This window comes from Grampus griseus, assembly GCF_964374135.1.
Source record: "Grampus griseus genome assembly, chromosome: 7".
Taxonomy (NCBI): domain Eukaryota; kingdom Metazoa; phylum Chordata; class Mammalia; order Artiodactyla; family Delphinidae; genus Grampus; species Grampus griseus.
The window spans coordinates 27840062-27861618 of NC_139001.1; the positions used below are offsets into that span (position 1 = coordinate 27840062).

Sequence of the window (21557 nt, forward strand, 5' to 3'; positions counted from 1 at the left end):
GGTGGGCTCTATGCTTCTAACCTATGTGGCGAGTTGCTTTGGGCGTAAAGAAGGGTTCGATCCATCAGTAAGGGTCATGATAACCAAGTCACATGACAAAAAAACTGAAGAAACTACAGCTAAACATAGTAGCACTCTGTCCCTAGAGTGCCGTGGCCTTGTCTCTAGTTCAACTATGCAAAGAACTGTTACCAAGGACACAAAAGTGAGTAAGGAGAGGTCCCTGCCTTCCTAGGGCAGTTTCAAACTATTAATATGTTTTTAGGTGGGATTTCATGTTGATCATTTCCCCTGTGAATTAGAGTATACATACACACAGCAATTTGGGAAAATGTTGCAAAATCACACAAGAATTGAGAACCAAAATAACATGAAGCAAAATAGCCATGGGTTGATTTATTCCAGGGAAACCCTCTATTCACTCAGTGGTTTATTACCACCAGGATAGAGCATAAAGTGCTGCTGATATAGTATGAAGAATAGCACATGCCATGTTGCTGAGAAGTAGCAGACAAAAATCCCACTCCTGTGGCAGCCAGACTGAATGTGCCAGATAGCATCTTCCCAACTTGGATTAAGGCAGTGAGTATCCACCTTCCAACATAACCAAAGAGCTTGGATTTCTCAGTCATCTCATCCAGTTTCTCCAGTGTCACCGATAATTATATTCACTTCTAATGGACAGAAGAGAAGCACAATCCTCTTAAAGTAAGAAAAGTCCTTGTCATTTCCACCTCTGGGCATTTATAGATGGACACAGAAAAGAAACAACAGGAGCCCTGTGCAGTAGAGACGAGAACAGTCAAAATATAGAATTTACTAAAGGAATCATTTCCAGAATGCTGAGGTGTACGCTTCTGGAAGCAGCTTGAACTGCATTCCCCTAAGGAGTAGCTCTTTAGTGATATCATGTTGTCGTTTGGCCCTTTAAGTGATATTACTGGAGGGGATGATGACTGTCAGTCTGGGGGGCTGCAGCTGCCAGATGGGTTTTTCCTGGATGAAGTGGCAAGTTAGCAGCAGAAATGACAATCAAATTCTATGTGGAAAAGTCTAGAAGAAGCTACCAAGTTCTGCTGCCGATAAGCTAAAGGGCAATTAATTATACCTAGACATTCTTGAGCAATCTCGATGTGCAGCAGCGCTCTCAAGATGAGAAGCTAAAAGGCAAAGATGGTGGCAACACCAGGAGTCTGGCTCAGGCGTTGTATCTCCCTGGAGTGTGCTCTGTCCAGGAGATGACATGTGTCTGTGGATAGGGTCACAATTATGCTTATAGCATATTTTCCCATATTGAGCTAATTAAAAATTTCTCTTCCTAAAAAAAAAAAAAAAAAGAAAATTTCTCTTCCTGGTATGCCATTGTCTATTCTGATTTGTTGCAGATAACAGGACTTCAATTAGGAGAAGAGACTGGATTTTTAAAAAACATTTTTAAAACAGTAATGAATAGAGAACTACCTTTTACTTTGGACAGAGAAAACATTGTATCAATGATCCAACACAGCATTTAGATATAATCGTTATAAAATTTCGTCTGACTTGGCCTTCTGCTTCTGGGCAAGGTGAGATAATAGGGACCAGATTTACCCTCCTGCTTGAAACAATCAAGAAAACCAGGCAAAATATACAAAACAGCAGTTTTCAAGACGGCAGCAGATATTAGCCAATAAAGGACAGCAATCCTGGAGAGAGAGGAAACAAGTCAGGTGAGCCCTGTTTGTCCCCAGTTATGCCTGGAAGGATCCTGTTCAACTCCCTGGGGTCAGGAGACAGAGCTGAGAATCCAGGGAGACCAAGACCCTGAGTTTGAAGGGCAGAGTACTAGAGGAGAGAGCTGCAGAGAGAGAGAGCCTCAGAGATCTGCAGAGGATGGGTATCCAGCAGGGCACTGATCTGACATACGTGAAGAAACTACCCAAAGCCAGGGAGAGAGCCATCAGAAATGGCTCTACAGTCATCCCTCATTACCTGTGAGGAATTGGTTCCAGGCCCCCAACAGATACCAAAAGCCACAGTTGCTCAAGTCCCTTGCAGTTGGCCATCCATATCCACAGATGCAGAACCCAACTGTGTATCTTCATTTCACTTGCTTAGCTTCAAAATGTAGAGCAATTGGTTCTTTGGATTGGGGAAAGAGAAAATATTTTAATAGGACAGTAAGAACAAAAAAGACCTTCTAACTTAATCTCACTAAAATCAACGTCTCTAAGGTAGGGCTCTTCCTATCCACTGTAGAATCACTCGTTTTGTTGTTTTTGTTTTGTTTGTTGGTTTCAGAAGAATAGCAAAGATAGTACAGACAGTTTCCATCTACTACTATTTCTGTACCCTGTTTCTCCTGTACCGTTTCTCCTACTATTGATGTCTTACATTTAGTAAAGTACAATTGTCACAATTAATGAATCAATGTTGAAACATTAATTCAAGTCCACACTTTATTGAGATTTCTCTAGTTTTTCCTAATGTCCTTTTTCTGATAGTCACTCATTTGTACAGCCTTGACTCTACTATTTCAGGGATGCGTGGACAACAAATTTATCAAGCATGTGCTCTGTCAAATGAAAAGCTTTTAGTGTTACCTTCATCTGAAAAAAGAATTACACTCAGTAAAAAATATTAAGCTATTTCCAACTTAAACCTCCATATGAAAACTACATATTCTAAGATTTAACGCACTCTTATAAAAGAATAACTTAGGACTCTGGCAAAGATTTGGGGGACTTGGGTTCCCCCAGTCCCACTGGTCCCTCTAACGGCTTCATACTGCTCTGCCAAGCAGATCTGTAAATCTTAAAATCAAGTAGTGATACTTCAGAGCCCTCCACTGGCCACTGCTCACTACTGCAACCTCATTTTGGTCCGTTCTTGACCCTAGTGATCTCCCTGAAAATATCCTCCTCCACCAACATGAGCGAGGTCAGCTTTTAAGGCACCTTGCTAAAAGCCACATAAGTGCAAACAATGTCTTAAAGGTGAAAATTTATACAGTTAAAAGTTTACACCCTGCCACACATATTGTGGCAAATTTGAAAACTTTTAAAGTAATAGTCAGCAAACAACAACCAATCAGGGCCAAATTCAAGACACCTAACTCCAAAGATGCATTAAAGGACATTGACTGCAGTAAAATTATCTTTTCATAAATTTTATTTTCAATTTAACAAATCAGGAGAAGATATAAAGTTTAAAAAATTTCTTAATTAAAAAAAATGTTAACTTCTTTCAGTAAGGTGAAGACATCAGAAAAAATTCCTAGGGCAGCAACTGGTGATTTGCTCATATATCTCACTCATGACTATCAGTTTCAAATCACTTTACTTTGATCTCTGCCTCATCTTTCTTCTCTTTTGTTTTGGCCTAAGACATCAGTATAGATGTTCTGGAACAAAAATTTTCTTCGGGGGCATAAATTGTTAACAAGAATGAAATCATACCAAGTATCTTTACCAACCACAATGGAATGAAATGACAAACCAGTAACAGTAGGAAAACTAGAAATTTCACAAATATATGAAAATTAAACAACACATTCTTGACCAACCAAAAGATCAAAGAAGAAATCACAAGAGATTAGAAAAAAATCTCAAGATAAGTGAAAATGTAAACACAACATACCAAAACTTAAGGGATGCAGTAAAAGAAGAACTAAGAGGGAAGTTCACAGGTGTAAATATGTACATTAAAAAAGAAAGAAATCAATAACCTAACTTTATACCTCAAGGAACTAGAAAAAGGAGAACAAACTAAACCCAAAGTTAGCAGATGGAATGAAATAATAAAGATTAGAGCAGAGATAAACAAAATAGAGAATAGAAACACAATAGGAAAAAAAATCCAAGAAACTAACAGTTGGTTTTTTGGAAAGATCAACAAAATTAACAATCCCTTAGCTAGATTAACTAAGAAAAAGAAAAGAGAAGACTCAAATAAGTACAATCACAAATGAAAGAGGGGACATTACAACTGATGCCACAGAAATAAAAAGGATCATTAAGAGAATACTACAAACAACTATAGGCCAACAAATTGGATAACCTGGAAGAAATGGATAAATTCCTAGAAACATACAACCTACCAAGACTGAATCATGAAGTAATAGAAAGTCTGAACAGATCTATAACTAGTAAGGAGATTGAATCAGTAATTGAAAACCTCCCAACAAAGAAAAATCAGGACCAGATGGCTTAACTGGTGAATTCTACCAAAAGAAGAATTAATGCCAATCCCACAAAAAAATTGAAGAGATGGAAATACTCCCAAACTCATTTTATGAAGGCAGCATTACCCTGACCTCAAAGCTAGAGAAAGACACTACAAGAAAAGAAAATTATAGGCAAATATTCCTAACGTATATAGATGCAAAAATCCACAGCGCAGTGGTTGAGAGTCCGCCTGCCGATGCAGGGGACACGGGCTCGTGCCCCGGTCCGGGTGGGTCCCACATGCCGCGGAGCGGCTAGGCCCGTGAGCCATGGCCGCTGAGCCTGCGCGTCCGGAGCCTGTGCTCTGCAACGGGAAAGGCCACAACAGTGAGAGGCCCACATACCGCAAAAAAAAAAAAAAAAAAAAAAAAAAAAAAAAAATCCACAGCAAAATACTAGCAAACTGAATTCAACAGCATGTTAAAAGGATCAGACAACCATGATGAAGTGGGATTTACCCCTTAGATGCAAGGATGGTTCAACATATGAAAATCAATCAGTGAAATATACCACATTAACTGAAGGACAAAAAACACTTGATCATCTCAATCAATGCAGAAAAAGCACCTGACAATAGTGAATACAGCTTCATGATAAAAATACTCAATAAACTGGGAATACATGAAAACTACTTCAACGTAATAAAGGTCATATATGGAAAGTCCACAGCTAACATCAGTCTCAATGGTGAAAACAGAGCTTTTGCTCTAAAGGCAGGAACAAGGCAAGAATGCCCACACTTGTCACTTCCATTCAAAATAGTATTAGAAGTCCTCGCCAGAACAATTAGGCAAGAAAACAAAAGGCACAAAAATTGAAAAGGAAGAAGTAAAATGATCTCTGTTTGCAAATGAAATGTATACAAAAAACCTTAAAGAGTACACACAAAATAGTTAGAAGTAATAAATTCAGCAAAGCTGCAGATACAGAATCAACACAATCAGTTGTGTTTCTATACACTAATAATGAACAATCCAAAAAGAAAATTAACAAAACAATTCAATTTATAATAGCATCAAAAAGAATAAAATACTTAGGAATAAACCTAACCAAAAGGTGAAAGACTTGTACTCTGAAAACTACAAAACATTGCTGAAGGAAATTAAAGAAAGAGCAAAAATGGAAAAGCATCTTGTGTTCGTGAATTGGAAAATTTAATATTGTTAGTATGTCCATATTACTCAACACAATCTACAGATTAAACACAATCCCTATCAACATGCCAAAGGCATTTTTTGCAGAGATAGAAAAATTCACCCTAAAACACCTCTAGAATCTCAATGGACCCAAAATAGCCAAAACAATTTTGGAAAAGAAAAATGAAGTTGGAGAGAGATCTCATACTTCCTTATTTTAAAACATACTACAAAGCTATAATAATCAAAATAACAATGGTACTGGCATAAAGACAGATATATAGACCAATGGGATAGAATACAGAGCTCAGAAATAAACCCTTGTTTATAGTCAAATGATCTTTGATAAGGACCACTCAACTGGGAAAGGACAGTATCTTTACCAAATGGTGTTAGGAAAACTGGATATCCAAGTGCCAAAGAATGAAGTTGGACCCTTATTTTATACCACATACAAAAATTAGCTCAAAATGGGATAAAGACCTAAATGTAAGACCTAAAACTATAAAATTCCTAGAAGAAAACAGGGGAAAAGTTTCAAGACATGAGATTTGGCAATGATTTCTGGATATGACACCAAAAGCACAGGCAACAAAAATAAAAGTAGACCAATGGCACTACATCAAACTTAAAAACGTTTGTGCATCAGAAGATACAATCAATAGAATCAAAAGGCAACCAATGGAATGAGAGAAAATATCAGCAAATCATATACCTGATAAGGTGTTAATATCAAGAATATATAAAGAACTCCTACAATTCAACAACAAAAAAATCAAGTAACCCGATTAAAAAGCGGCCGAAACATTTGGATATTTCTCCAAAGATAATATTTAAATGACCAACAAGCATATGAAAATACACTCAACGTCACTAGTCATCAGAGAAATGCAAATCAATACCACAATATTATGTCATGCTCATCAGGATGCCTACCATCAAAATAAATAAATAAATAGATAAGCATTGGAGAGGATGTGGAGAAATTGGAACACTTGTGCACTGTTGATGGGATTGTAAAATAGTGCAACTACTGTGGAAAACAGTATGAAGTTTCCTCAAAACGTTAAAAAATAGAACCACCATATGATCCAGCAATCCCACTTCTCTGTATTTACCCAAAAGAATTTTTAAAGGAATTTGAAGACATATTTGCACTACCATGTTCGTAGAAGCATTATTCGTAATAGCCAGGAGGTGGAAGTAATCTAAATGTCCATTGATGAATAAATAAAGAAAATGTAGCAACATACACACAACGGAATACCTTTCAACCTTAAAAAAAAGTAAGGAAATGCTACAACATGGATGAACGTTGAGGACATTATGCTAAGGGGCCAAATCCAGTTACAAAAAGACAAATACTGCATGATTTCACTTATAAGGACGAATCTAAAGTAGTCAAATTCATGGTAATGGAAAGTAGACTGTGGTGGTTACCACGAGCTAGGGTGAGGGGGAAAAAAGAGTTAATGGGTATAGTTTCAGTGTTTGCCAGAAGAAAAAGTTCTGGAGATGTATTGTGCCATGTAACAGTTCTGAAGTATATGCTTAAAAACAATTAAGATGATATTTTTTAATTTCTTTTCTGTAATTAAAAAAAATAGGTTTAGGGACTTCCCTGGTGGCACAGTGGTTAAGAATCCACCTGCCAACGCAAGGGATGTTCAAGCCCTGGTTCGGGAGGATCCCACATGCTGCGGAGCAACTAAGCCCGTGCGCCACAACTACTGACCCCGCATGCCACAACTACTGAGCCCGCGCACCTAGAGCCCGCGCTCTGCAACAAGAGAAGCCACCGCAATGAGAAGCCTTAGCACCGCAATGAAGAGTAGCCCCCACTCGCCGCAACTAGAGAAAGCCTGCGTGCAGCAACGAAGACCCAACGCAGCCAAAAATAAATAAATTAATTTAAAAAAATAGTTTTAAAAAGTCTCTTTTAGCGTTAACCCAGGAATTTTATAAGTAATTAATTTCTGACACAAGACGTCAAGATAGTGGGGACAGAAAACTGGTACTATGCATACGCCTTTTCCACCACTGTTGGGGGTTGAGAGGGAGCAGAGCCAGGCCGCCTGGGCATCCCTGGGCACAGGGGCCATCCCCTCTGTCCAGCGGTTCTCACTTTCGCCCTGTGAGTCTGGGCATGGTGAGTGGGAGTCGCTGTGCTTACAGCTGCGGGTTGCAGCACATTGGATCCACTTCAGGGATCCTGTGAAGGGTGGGAACAACTAACAGTGGAGGCTGCCCTCCAGGTGGACTCAGCCATTCCCTGATGGGCAAGGCCAAGCTTTCTAGAGCGCCCCATAAGGAAACCAGAAACAGAATTGAAGAGAGGCGGGAGGACAGAAAAGGCCAGGTCCATATGGGGCAAAGTGAACCCAAGGATTTAGCACCCCCTTTCTGAGACCTAAAGAGGAGAGTTATTTACTGAAGAAAGACTTCAATTCTCCCGTCGGAAGGGGGAGAGAATGAACAGAAAACAACACTGCTGGGCCGGGGGCACCAACTCCATCTCCTCTTAATTTCCTCAAGCAGATTCAAAACAAAGTGAAGTTGATTCTCAGTTTATTGTAAGTCCTCTTTTTACAGTATAAGTCTCCAAAAGGTCAAGGCAGTTTTATCTCATAAATAACATGTCAATCATATAAAACAGCTGGAACCAAAGTAGAGAAATATATACAATATAATACATTAAGTATTTTCAGTATTGTTAATTGAATTTTTCATATTAAATTAAAAGAGGCTATTTTGATTTACAATGTCATTTCTCTAGTTAAAATTAAACCTGTCAAAGACGTAATATACATTTCTTACAAAACAAGCAGAGCAGCATTAATAAAACTGCTCATGATTGTAATTTTTATTTTTCTATAATACAACTGCACCCGTGTTACAAAAACAAACAAAAAAGGCATTGCACTAGATGGTTTGAATACTGCTTAAGTCAGTATGTTAACACTTGAGGAATAATGAATGGCCTGATCTGTTTCACCACCAGGCTCATTTGCAAGGGTTTTCACTCCGCCAGCTAAGCAAACTTTCTATACAGGTAGATTATTTTCCTCAGCAGTTTTATACAAGCCCACGACACTAATGGGTAAAAAGCCAAGGAGAAGCTGATGCCACAAAAAACAATACAACCCTACTATTTACAATACCCAATAAAGGCCAAAGCTAGAAAACCACTCACTGCTGGATCAAGGAAAAAATTATAAGTAGGACATTCTGTAGGAAAATTTGAATATCTATAAATTTAAAATATTCAATAGACTACAAAAGGGCTTGCAACAGCTTATTCCCCTTATTTTTCTTAGGCTTGGGTAAGAAAAAAGTGAATCTTTTTTATTTTTAAATAAAGTTTTGATGGCATCAAAACACTTCACATTTATAAATAAGATTTTTATACAATGCAACATGTTCACATAGCTTTCTTGTGCTATCAATTATTCTCAGAATTCATTTTTTTATTCTAAAGAAGAAAGTATTAAGATTTCTTCCTTGTTCTTAACTTATCACCATCAAGGTTCTCCAGGCCTCAATGGGGAATTCAAGAGAGGTAAACAGCCATTCAGTGCCTGACACTGAGTACACAGTATTTGAAAAGGCTTATGTATCTGGTAGTGGCCTAAACAAGAGCAGCAAGAGGCCGGGTATATAGTTCTACCACTCAAAACAAATTAAATTTTATATTTCCCCTCCATTAAGACAGTTTTAAAAGGACAGATCACCCTTGCAAGGCAACAAGTATTGTTTCAGATTATATCATATTGGAATTTTTTTTAGCCACAAAATTACCTAAGCAGCAGCAGTACTTTAAAAAAAAATCGGTTCTTCAAGTCATGGGCAAGGAAAATAAAATCAACATGACACATTATTGTCAAGAGCTATTCCAATGGAGCATTCAAGCTATACACGTGGTACTGAGACTGAAACAAAGAAACAACGTGATTACAGCTGCGGGAAGACCCCTGCCCCTGGAAGTGCTCCTGACTGGGGTGAGGGAAATGGACAGGATAAATAACCCCAAGCCTCCTGACAGAAAAAATAAACAGATGCAAAATATGTTTGCATTCAATATGAGATGCAAAATCCATGTTCCTGACACATGAGAAGTGAATAATGTTCCACATCTTTCAGCCCTGTACAACTCCTTTACTGGCCTTTGATATCAAAACTAAAATCGTCATTGTTTTGTACGTTTTCAAAAGGCACATCACATGTTAAAAAAGAAAAAAGTGCTTATCATCAGATCAGTAGTAAGTCCTTGGTCAGTTTGTTTCTAGTACAGAACAAATCATGTTTCTAATAAGCACCAAACACCAAACTAATGCTTTTGTTTTCTCGAGCAAACTTTCCAAAATGTTCCTATTTTACATACTTAAGTCTCTGTAATTGGAATGTAACCAGATTTTTTTCTTATTATGTGAAAGGTGCAATAGAAACGTGCTACTATAGGAAGCCTGAAAAGAGTGGAACCCTTAAAATTTTACAAACCCCAAATTATCCTTATTTGGGGTATTATCCGTAATAATAATCCTTATTATGGGAAAGAAACCAAGAGAAAATATTCGGGGTTGTGTTATTTCCTCAAAGACAGTTTAGTATACTTCTGATCACTTTTTAACTAAACAAAAACTCTAGTAAACAATAAGTTTCTCACTAAGAATATCTTAACTGTTAACATTTCTCAATAGTCAGAACTGGCCTAGAAACTGGTACAGAAAGTTAGAAAACAGGGATGTCCACACTGGAAACTTCTTAATTTTATAGATGCCACATAAATTGCTAGTTATATTGAAAAGGATACTTTACCTTTATAAAAAATAAAGCAAGTGCTTCCCTCACCCAATTTATTGGATCAGGCCTAATTTATTTTTTATATTAAAAAAAAACCTTTATTAATAATTATCCCTTTGGGGATTTAGTCACCGTAGACTAATTTACTAATGTTTCCCTGAAAGTGGGAGAAAAACTTAGAGTATGAGCATGTGTAGACAAGTGCAGTTCAGCATATTACTTGCTCAAAAGCTGTAAATAAGCTTAAAAAAACAGCTCCAGGAAAAGGCTTAAAGTTAATGGCTGTAGCCTCCTGTCACCCACAGACAAGTAGAGACAGAACTTGAAAAATATCAAACACACTTGAAAACAGGGAAAGATACAGAACATGACACGATTCTCAATTTAAGTCAAATTCCTCAGCAAAACAAGAATAGATTGTATCAATCTGTTTAACTGGCCATTAATAAAATAATTCAGAATTTTTTTAAGGTTTCAGAAATTCTGATAAGAGGTAACATTAAATTGTTACATAAGAAACACAAAACAAATTCACCAGCTCTACAAATGCTTTCTAGGTAAGAATCTGTCCAATATGATGCCAGGAGAGTCATAATCTATGAGACACTGTTTTCTCAACAGGATTGTTAGCCAATATGACAACCGATTTTTTCACCGTATCTCATCTCTAACCATACATTTGTCCTCAGCCCTTTGAAATGTGCTTAGATTTCAGCTTAAGTGAACAAAATGTTCATGCAACGTCCCAGCCTATGGATAGCTCATTTGTAGGTTTCAAAAACCAAAGTGCAAATCCACAGAGTTTTAACCCTTCCGGCTACAGATGGCCTCCACAGCCGCAGAACTGAAAGGGCTTTGCATACAGTGGTGAATGTGATGAAGGAATAAAACATGTAGCTTATTTTTGGTCCTTGGTTCCAGGCCCCTTTTCTTCCTGGTCCATTTCAAAATATGTGCTTTGTTTCAGCAGTTCAGACCCAAGCCTGTCCAGTGGTCTGGTACCATCAGGAAATACTTGTCCATTGCTTCACAAAATCTGGTCCTATACAACTCTGGAGAGACCACAGTCGGCATTTTACCTAGGATTATGAAAGCGAAGAGGGAAAAGGAAGCCGTTACATAATTGATAAGACAACTGACTTCAACGGCTATGTTCTTTCATGTCAACAGACATAAAATGCCGTGGTCTGTAAGCAAACACACCACGGCGGGCTCAGAAAGGAGGGAGGGTGTTCACTGTGCCACATGACAAGGGACAGGTCCTTCTTGGTAGGAGGTTTTTTTTTTTATTTTAAAAGACGCTCTTGCTTAGAGATGAGAGAAGTCTAAAAGCACAAATGGCGCTGGCAGCTCTCAGAGAACTTAGAGGATTTCAAGTGTTAATTCAGGACAACCTCCTGTTCAGAACTTCTGGCCTTTTTAACTTACCATTTTGAGAACCTCTGGCATCTTAACACAAATTTAAAACCCCATATTTCCCCACCTAAACAATTCCCCTTATTATTTGATCACCTTGGAAATGATGATAAAATCAAAGACAACCACTTATGTTTTAGAATTTTTTTTAAAGTATCCATTTAGTATATGTTAACTGATGAGGAAGATAATGAGAACAGTTTAAAGAGTAAACAGAACAAAAATTCTGCTCACCTTGTCCTCCTAAAATTCCTGTTGATTTCACAACCATCTCAAGCTTTTTGTCCCATGTAAATGTTCGGATATAATCTGTTGCAGGGGGCGAGATTAGCAGTAAAGGTTCTCTTAATAAATATAAGCAGATGACAACCGCAATTACCATTACTATTACTTCTACAATAGCTATTGAGTGCTGGCAATACTGCAGGTGCGGACAATATGCCAGGGACTGTCCTAAGGGTTTTTACCATATTAATTCATTTAATCCTCATAACAACCTCATAAGGCTTCATCTTCAAGTGACTTTTGAATACAGATATTTTTGGTAAAAATAATGAAAATGGAAATGAGGAACCTGAATAAAAGGTACCAGAACAGAAAAACTATTATTTTTAAAATTTCAAATGAAAGTTTGTGAAATTATTCAATAAGCTATTACTACACCAGATAGTCTTCAAATTTCACTCTGGCTTAAATCATGAACTATACATAAGGCATGCTCATCAACTTACCTATAATTCCAACTACCAGCTCATTGCTGGTATCATCTCGCCCAACCAGCAGAGAATAATCTATAATGAGGTGGCTAGAAAGGAAGTGGGAGTCGCTACGGATTGAGGCTCTCAGCACAGCTTTGGAATGAGAACGGATATACAGAGGGTTGTCTCGAACCATTTTTAAGAGATTTTCATCCAGCAGGACTACATCACAACTCTCTTTCCCGGTATCTGTTTTTACATTTCGATTCCTAAGTGAACCCTTCAAATCAAAAACCTAGCAGAAAGAAAACTCTCTGTCATTTATGTGTGAGCTGTTACAAATGGTTAATTAAATTAAAAAGGCAGAAAGCTTCCTTGTAGCCACTACAGTTATAAACACTTTAAAATTTAATTTTAAAACCTAATAACTTATATGTCACTAAATGCATACACTGTAATTGTATAATACATAAAACACATGGTGATGTAATTGTATCATGAAATTAATAGCTAGGTACTCATTTATTGAAATATTTCAGAAATATACTGACCCATTTAATCAACTCTAAGAAACATTAACAAGTAACTCCAAAAATATATTGTTGAATCATAAAGCAGTTTAAAAAACAGATGCAAACATTCAGAGGAAACTTTTAAGTACTGATACCAAAACTGTGCAATTACTTAGGACAATGTAGAAGCAACAGCGTATCTCTACGAATTTCTGGGCATTAGGAAAAGCAACGCACTCAAAGGTCAGGGACCTGGGTACTAGACCAGTGCGACCTGAAGTGTTATTCAACAGACCACTGCTAGACAGGCTTTCCTGGTTCATGATGACAGAGAGGCTAGCACCAGAATGTAAATCAATTACATCATTAAACCCACAATTTAGTACAGCAGATGCTTCTGCCATAGCAAGACATTCTCGATGAAGAAAGCAGTGCATTAAATTACATTCTATTGATTAGTACAAGCTCTTATCTCACCACGGACTGGAAACAGTTCAAGGACCAGCACACTGAAGAGTACTGTTCTAGAATCTAGACCAACCTGAGTTCTAGGCATAGCTGTGTGACTTTGATAAAGTACTCAAAGTCTCTGAGCCTCCGTTTCTTCATCTTTAAAACTGTTATGTTGCATCTGCCTTCTTTTTCTATAATTCTGTGTTTCTAGGATGTTGGATATGTTAAATTTTAGGACCAGTCCACAATATTCCTCTTTATTCTTTCCTACAGGGTTCAATAACTCAAAAGTTAAATTTTGCCTAGTAACCAAAGTTTAATATTTACTCTCAAGTATCATGTTACTCTCTGACTCATTATGTTCAGGAAGCAGAAATACAAAGGGTAAATGCTAGCTAAATGCTTTGCATAGTCCAGTATCCTTACCTGTGCCATCTTTCTCCCATAGAAAAGATTTTCCATGACAAGGAGATCTAGCTTCTTCTCAGTGTTGTTCTGGGAATTCTTATAACCAATTCTGTACACTCCAAGAATCTTGGCCAATGCAGTGGGCCTCTAATCAAGAAAAAAGTAAACTCTTATCAAAAAGGACTATGTATGAATATTATGCTTAGTGAAATAAGTCAGTGAAAGATAAATACTGTATGATATCACTTATATGTGGAATCTAAAAGTAATACAAATGAATGTACATGCAAAACAGAAACAGACTTAGATATAGAAAACAAGCTTGTGGTTACCAAAAGGGAAAGGGAATGGGGGAGGGACAAATTTTTTATATGAGATTAATAAACTACTCTGTATCAAACAGATAAGCAATAAGGATATATTATATACACAGGGAATTATAGCCATTATCTTGTAACAACTTACAATGAAGTATAATCTGCAAAAATACCAAATCACTATGCTGTACACTTGAAACTAATATTGTAAATCAACTATACTTCAATTTTTCAAAAGGATTATTTATAATTTAATACCAATATCTGGATTATTCATGTATTACCCAAACATGATTTTCTATTAATATGATCAGTCAGAGGACCTTAAAACAAACTCAAACCTTTGAATCTATGAAGTAAAGCAGCAATGCCAACAAAATTATTAGATCTTTAACATTCTCCCAAGGGGTAATCGTTCTCAATTTCTCAAACTCACAAATTTTATTATGATATAATTCCTCCAATAATAGGCAATAAACCCATAAATGGAAAAAAAATCTATGTGACTCTTTCATACTCACGGGAGGCTCACTGCTTCATGACAAGTGGGTAATCTCTCTATATATATGTAGGAAAAAGAGTTTGAAATCCCTGCATTCTACCACACCTCAATAGCACAGCAGAGATCTAGTCATGTTCTGTTCACATATTACCACGGAGAAAACTGCCATTAGGACTCTCAGGATGTGAAAAAGCCCAGTAAACTTACAGATCAAGGTTTGGGTTTCTACCTTTTGTTGAACGGCATTTGTAATATAATTGAAGTAGTGTGGTGCAAAGTCAAGGAAAGACTGGACTTCCAGACGAGGCATTTGCTTCAAAATGAATCTATCATCTAAAAGGCAAAAATTTCATGTTTATTCAATTGCAATATTTACTGAGGTATTCCAAAATAAATCATTCTAAAAATCCCAAATGATCTGTTTGCTTCACATTTTTAAGGGATATTTTCTGACATCACTGAGAAGATTTTGATCAGAACACAGTTCTCAAGTAATTGAAGGTTTGGAAGGGCTTCTGAGGATTTATATAGTCAAGAAACCTCTACTTTCGACAGTACCACACCTGAAGTCATAGCTAAATGATCTATTTTTTTTTAACTACCAAGTAAAATGTTATAAATTCCTTTGTTAACAATCCAATAAGTAAGTTATGAAAGTTCTTATCTAGCACGTCTTTCCTGATGCATTTTCTCAAATAATTTCGCTTTCAGTGAGTATGGAAAATGGAATGTGAAATAAAAATGCTCATGATCTTCTGTAAAACTTTGTAGGTTAAGAACTTGGCCTTCTGGTTTTCAGGTCAAATGTTTCTATTTTTATCTTTCTCTCATGAGCTCTGAGGTACCTTTTGAGTCTTCTAGAAGTTCTGTTATTATTTACATTTGGAAAACTCAGGACTAGAAAGAATTTAGTAAGGATTTGATCAATATTTGTCTCTCATTACACACCGTACACCATATATTCTTTTAAATATGCTTCTTTCATCCTCTCAAGCATAAAAAGAAAAACATGTTTGCAAAAAGACAATATCGTATTACCTCAGTTCAAGGGATTCATAAATTATCCGAAGGAAAAAGATGGATACCGCTTAATTAGTAAATGATTAAAAAGACTTACCTTCAGTCGCATAAAAGGCAGCTCCTGATTTGCCTCCTCGGGCCTGCCACGGAGAAGAGTGAGAAAGGGAACGAATAAAATCTTCTTCGCTGCTGCCCAGAATCACTTCTCGCATCTTATGAAACTCTCCCGCATAGTAGAGACGACAGTAAAACTTGGCGTTGGCATCGGAAAATTCTATAAACAGAAGTGTTTTTTTAAAAAAAAGCTCTTCTGGATCAGAAATACCTTTTCCTTTTCCTTCTTGCTCACTCCCCACCCCCATCAAATGCAATCATTTAAGTTTCTCCACGACAGCAATTTTTCACATTAAGTCTACTACATCCCTGTTTATCACAATTCAGTTAAAGTTATCTTCAGGAAGGATTAAAGAGCATCTTATGACCACCCTTCATATTTCTAGAAAAATCAAACAGAAAATAAGACCCATTTCTAATTTTATGCTGGTCACTGTATTTTCATCATTGTACTTTTACATCTTAAATTTTTCTATAGTGTTATAATGCTGGATAATAAATTTTTGGCACTCACATGTACACACACAATTCTAGATGCCTTACTAAGGCTCTGTGGCTCTAGATTACACAAAAAGTAATTATTTAAACATCAGACATTGCATTAAATTATAATTTTAATTAAATTTATAAATTTCCTTCTAAATTAAAAAATGTATATTTTATAAACTAAATTTAGACTAAACAAATGTTCATCAGTACACAGACTTAATATTCATTTCAAGAAGTAGAATATTTATCTAGTGAGAAGCTAGAAGCTTCAAATAATGGAGTTTGCTCAATTATAGTCCTGGTCCCCAAACCAAAGGTATTTATCTCATACTTACGGAGCTCCACATGAGGATTTGTGAGTTGTTTCTTCTGTGTATCTCCTCCATCTACTTCATCTAAAAGATTTAACATCATTAGTAAAGCCAAAGTTTTAGATAGTTATCAGGTCATTTTGTCTGTTCTTTTTCCCCTGATATAATACTAAAAACAAGTCAATTCATGTTATCCTAGTCAAGTCACTCTCAAGCAAGCATCATGTATACAATTAACTGTGTAAATTACAATAAAAATCTATGTACCTTTTGAAAGATCAATTTTTAGATTAAAATCAGAGAATTCAGATTGAAGAACAATTTTTCTTATAGTTAAGTAATCTCTATGATAGCAATAAAATAACTCAGCTCTAACATCACGACTTTCTGTGGCTTCTTTATCAGAGTTTATGACCGGTTTTCCCTGTGTATGGAATAATGCTTCCCCAATAGTCTGAGATGCTTTCTTTATCATATACTAAGATATATGTACAATATAGAAAATATACTAGTGTCTACTTCAGAGCTATTTTTTTTATTTGACTGATTTGTCTGGCAAACCTACTGCCAGATCCACTCTAATTATTGCAGAGTTGTGATACATTTTAATATCTAGAAGAACAAGTCATCCACTAAGTTTCACATTTCAAAATTATTTTTTTCAAAGCACCAATGCCTTCCAAGGATCACAGCCCAATAGCAGCCTATAGAATACTTAACGCATATCTTAATTACTGATGAAAACTTACCATGCAGTTCCTATTTTTTAAACTAATAATTCATGATCTAACCCAGGGGTTGCCAAACTATTCCTGTAAAGGGCCAGATGGTAAGTATTTTACTCAGTTGCAACTACTCAACTTGCCAATATAATGCAAAACCAGCCAGACAGTAAGTAAATGAAAGGGTGTGCCTGTGTTCCAACAAAACTTTATTAACAAAGACAGGTCAAGCATAGTTTGCCAACTCCTGGTCTACTAACCCCGTATTCAAACACAATCAGGTAGATATATTTTTTAAATATCCAAATGAAGGTGGGTATCAACAGCTTCCACCTTACAGAGACTGGAAAAGAAAGGAAACGTCTGAGGGGGTAGTGGGATGAAAACATTTGAATATATACTGTGAGCTACATAGTGAGACAGATGTTTTACATGTATAATGTCACTTAGTCCTCAGTAAACCTTAGTCCTCAGTAAACCCAGTAAACCTTGGAAGACACTGCTTTTCCAGTTTACGAGTACAGAAAGTAAGGATTTCTAATTCAACCACACAGTAAGTGATAGCAATGACATCTGAAACCAGTTGGATCCTCCGAGCGCCATGCTTTTCCCACTCTACCCCCACCAAGGTGTGAGAAGAGAGGGAATGCCCTGGTCTCAGCAACAGAAGCATCTACTTCAAGCTATAAGGAACATAACCAACTGAAATAAGTAAATCGAAACCTAGAATAAGCACATTTGGTCTCCTTTAACACACCTTGAGGCTCAATGCCTTGATTCTCCGTTCCCTCCTTGCCCGTCTGCCCAACCTGGTAGTAAGCACTATCTGCTCCACGTAAGGTCTCTCTCTTCTGGGAAGAGAGATCAGGGCTTTTCCCTGCTGTCCCTCGGAAGAAGGACAACATTCCAGAAGCCTTTTTGGCTAAAAATAAGAGGTAACATATTAAGTACAGGTCACTGCAAGTAGAAAAATAAAAATTTTCAACTCATTCCTTTGTTAGCAGTAACCATTATATGAGAGTAATAAATATGAGTAACACTGATAGTCTTATTTGCACAGATTATTATTCCACATGTTTTATGGGATCTTTAGGGGGGCAGTCAAGCACTCTTATTATCAGAAACATGAAAGAAGAGCAATGTTCAGATAGCTATATATCAAAATGTGAGAAATTATATAGAAAGCCTTTTAAAAATATCTTTCCAAGGCTGTCAGAATATCTTAAGCAACAAGATTAAGTTAAGGCTGGGTTCTTACAGTATCACAGTATACTTAATTAAACTAATACAAAACAGTATTCCAAGCTACAATGCGTCAAAGTTAAAGGTTTTTATATCATCTGTCTTCCTACACTTCAACAGAGCAAAATATACAATTTTAGTTTTCGCATTTTTCAAAAATAAGTAGTACAGGATGACCAAAACTATCACTAAAGCTTGCTCTATACTTTTATTCTTAGTTTTGAGCTTCATCATATCACTAATACATATGATCCTAATCTTGTACATTTACCATTAACAAAACCCACATCAAATGTCGATCACGAAGTGCTTACTTAGGGCAGCAGACACCATTATGGCCTTAATATCCTTAATATCCAATCCCACCTTGTTCCTTGCTAACAGAACTCCAACTTTGTTTGAGGCAGCAATGTGTAGAGTCCCAGGAAATGAATCATGATTTATGTAAGCCAACCAGGACAATGCTGCTTACCACATTATAAGTCTCCTTTGCAGGAAAGGGTGGCCATGAGACTCACTTCTAACCAATGAGATTGAAGGGGGAAGGGAATTTCCCAATAAAAGAGAACAGTTGCAGCTTGTACCTCCCTTCCTTCTGCCTCAAATGCAGACATTAAGTGGGACATTTTTGACCATGAGTAAAACAAGAGAATCAAAGAGAAACTACCCCTATGTTGTCATTACAATGCTGAGTGGCTGAACCAATGCTAGCAACTGTCTACCTGCAGTTGCTATCTTAGAAAAATAAACTGTCATTCAAGACCCAACAGTCACTTGAGTTTTCTGCTACTCGTAATGAATATTCCTGACTGACAAAGTCAGAGAGATCCAAGTTCAAATCGCAGCTCCCCATTACTTGTGTAACCTTCAGCAAATTGCATTATCTAAGTCTTAACTTACTTCTGAAAAATGGAGATATGTCAAATAACTCTTATGGGGTTATTATGGGAATTAAAGGAGACAATACATGAAAAGTTCTTTTCACAATGCCAACAAAGTTGCAAAAACAAACAAGCAAAAACTGCTGTTATATTTCTTCAGTTATATGCTTTAAACTGAAAGCTCTAGCCAGGAAGGCAGATTTTTGCATAGACCTATGAGTTTCTAGGAGTTTCAAACTCAATAAACTTAAGGTAAGAGTCAAAGAAAAGTGAAATATGTACAAAAGAAGATATACAAAAAATTTTACATCCATACTGTATTTCAAAGACCAGAAGTAATATATCCTTGCCAGATGGCATTTCTTATTTAATGTGTTTTCTTCTTCAAACCACAATTACAAACAAAACTAGGAATTACTTCTCCATTTGTAATCTTACTTGGTTGTGGTTCTACTTCTGCTGTACGGTTTGTCTGTCCTCCACTGATCTCAGGTAATCTAATAGGGCTGCTACTCTTTGGTCTGCTGTCTAAAGTACTAAAATGAAAAACAAAAGGAAAGTTGGTTTTATATGATTCAGACACAAAATAGCAAGTACTCTAATTCCTGTATTAATCTACCCCCCACCTAACCCCACCCACAATATCAGAAATCTGATTCATAATTTATATAAACGCAGGTTAGCATGGAAGAAAAGGCTTGAAATGTCTACTGGGCTTAAGAAAAAGCAAAATGATAAAGCTATAAAAGCGTATGGAAAAATATATGAAAGTATATAGGCTCTTATAATATTTTTCACAAGTCTATCAGAGCTATATTAGCATCCATAAGTCCAACAATGACGACAATTTCTGTCTCAAATGTCTAAAATACTGAACACACTTAAAGAACTGGTTTGGTGGGGGGCTGTTTTATTTTTTAACTGTTAAGATCTTTAATTATTATGGAAAATTCATGAATACTTTAAATTACAAAATCAAGCAATAGTTTACTAATTTCAGAGTTATTATTTTTTAAATGAAAACAATAAAGAGAACTTAAAATGTTAAAAGTTTAAATCTGCAATACACAATGAACTTCTATGACAAATTATCAGAAAACTGTATCCTAAGAGACTTCTTAAGGTCTTTTGCTATACCTGAATTTTGTTCTATCAACTATTGGCTAAAGGATGAGTGCCACTGACTATATTCTAGAAACTTTTATATTGACAATAAGCTAAAATAAAATTGGAGTAGGAGCACCTAGAAAATAATGACGTAGCTCAATGAAAATAGATTTTAATCAATCGCAGATCACCTGTTTGTTGAAAGCCCTTCTTCAGCACTGTTCCGCAGAGTCACTTTGGACAATTCCTCTAAGGCATTCCGGTATTCTTTACAACTTAGGGTAGAAATAGGTTGAAAAATGTTACACATTATGGTCTTCTTTTAAAGTAAATCATATGCTTTAGAATAAGCTTTGCATTGTAGAAACACAATCATTGTAAGCATCCATAATTAAACAAACACAAGTTAACTAACAAAAGTTATCAAGTACAAGCTTCATGAAGAAGGTCAATGTCTTCACAAAAAATAATACAAAATATGACCCAACACACCAACCAGGCTCAATATCCTAAATATGATTGTCAAGGCCTCCACACTAACATTTAGATCAAATGCCTTCAGGGGCTGAACAGCTAACTGAAGAGCATGAAACTTCACTGTTTAGTATAATAGAGAGGAAAGGAACTTAGAGTACTTTTCAACTTAAAGGTATTGAACTTTAAGAAAAAGCATATTTTTTTAGTTTGCATTGGCCAAAAACATCCAACTCTTGGACTAGCAGTCTGGAAGCACTGATTTAGATAAATCAGATGTTAGGGAACAAGGGAAGCATCTTAGCATGTATTATTTTTCCAAGACATTAGAAAAAGGTGAGCTCAGCTAGAAAACTTGCTTCCTCATAGTACAAAATATATGTTTTTCTTGGTTGACTTTCTTGCCTTTCTTATCTATTAATGTAGTATGTCTAACCAATAAAAGGAGAAGCAAATACTATCTTCATAAACGGCAAAAGGCAAAGATAAAAAATTTACCATATGGAATCTTCTAAAGGAAAAAAATTCTTCATTATCCAAATAGTAGCTCTAAACTACATAAATGCTGAAGCCTATAAATCTATCTTGTTTACCCCTGTATACCCAGTACCTAGTATACCACACATTGCAGACATTCAAATATTTGTTGATAAATGGACAACTTGTAACCAATATTAAAAATAAAATTTTAATTTCAATGTCTTCCAAGAGGAAAAATATTTTTATTAAACATCTTAGATTCTACTTAAA

General features: G+C 36.2%; 1 protein-coding gene across 3 annotated transcripts in view; it reads right to left on the reverse strand.

Annotated features, from left to right (window-relative positions):
• Positions 1-7927: 7927 nt before the first annotated feature.
• Positions 7928-21557, reverse strand: part of PIKFYVE (phosphoinositide kinase, FYVE-type zinc finger containing) — a 77456-nt gene continuing 63826 nt past the window's right edge. For 2 of the 3 annotated variants that reach the window (XM_082657669.1, XM_082657668.1), the window contains exons 33-42: positions 20525-20608; positions 19665-19762; positions 17861-18025; positions 16406-16465; positions 15565-15741; positions 14677-14780; positions 13647-13775; positions 12289-12550; positions 11792-11866; positions 7928-11220 (exon numbers count right to left, since the gene is read on the reverse strand). In XM_082657669.1, coding sequence (XP_082513795.1) covers positions 11105-11220; positions 11792-11866; positions 12289-12550; positions 13647-13775; positions 14677-14780; positions 15565-15741; positions 16406-16465; positions 17861-18025; positions 19665-19762; positions 20525-20608 — 1270 coding nt within the window. In that variant the 3' untranslated portion in view covers positions 7928-11104. The remainder of the gene's footprint in view (positions 11221-11791; positions 11867-12288; positions 12551-13646; positions 13776-14676; positions 14781-15564; positions 15742-16405; positions 16466-17860; positions 18026-19664; positions 19763-20524; positions 20609-21557) is intronic. The other variant, XM_082657670.1, reaches the window with a different exon arrangement.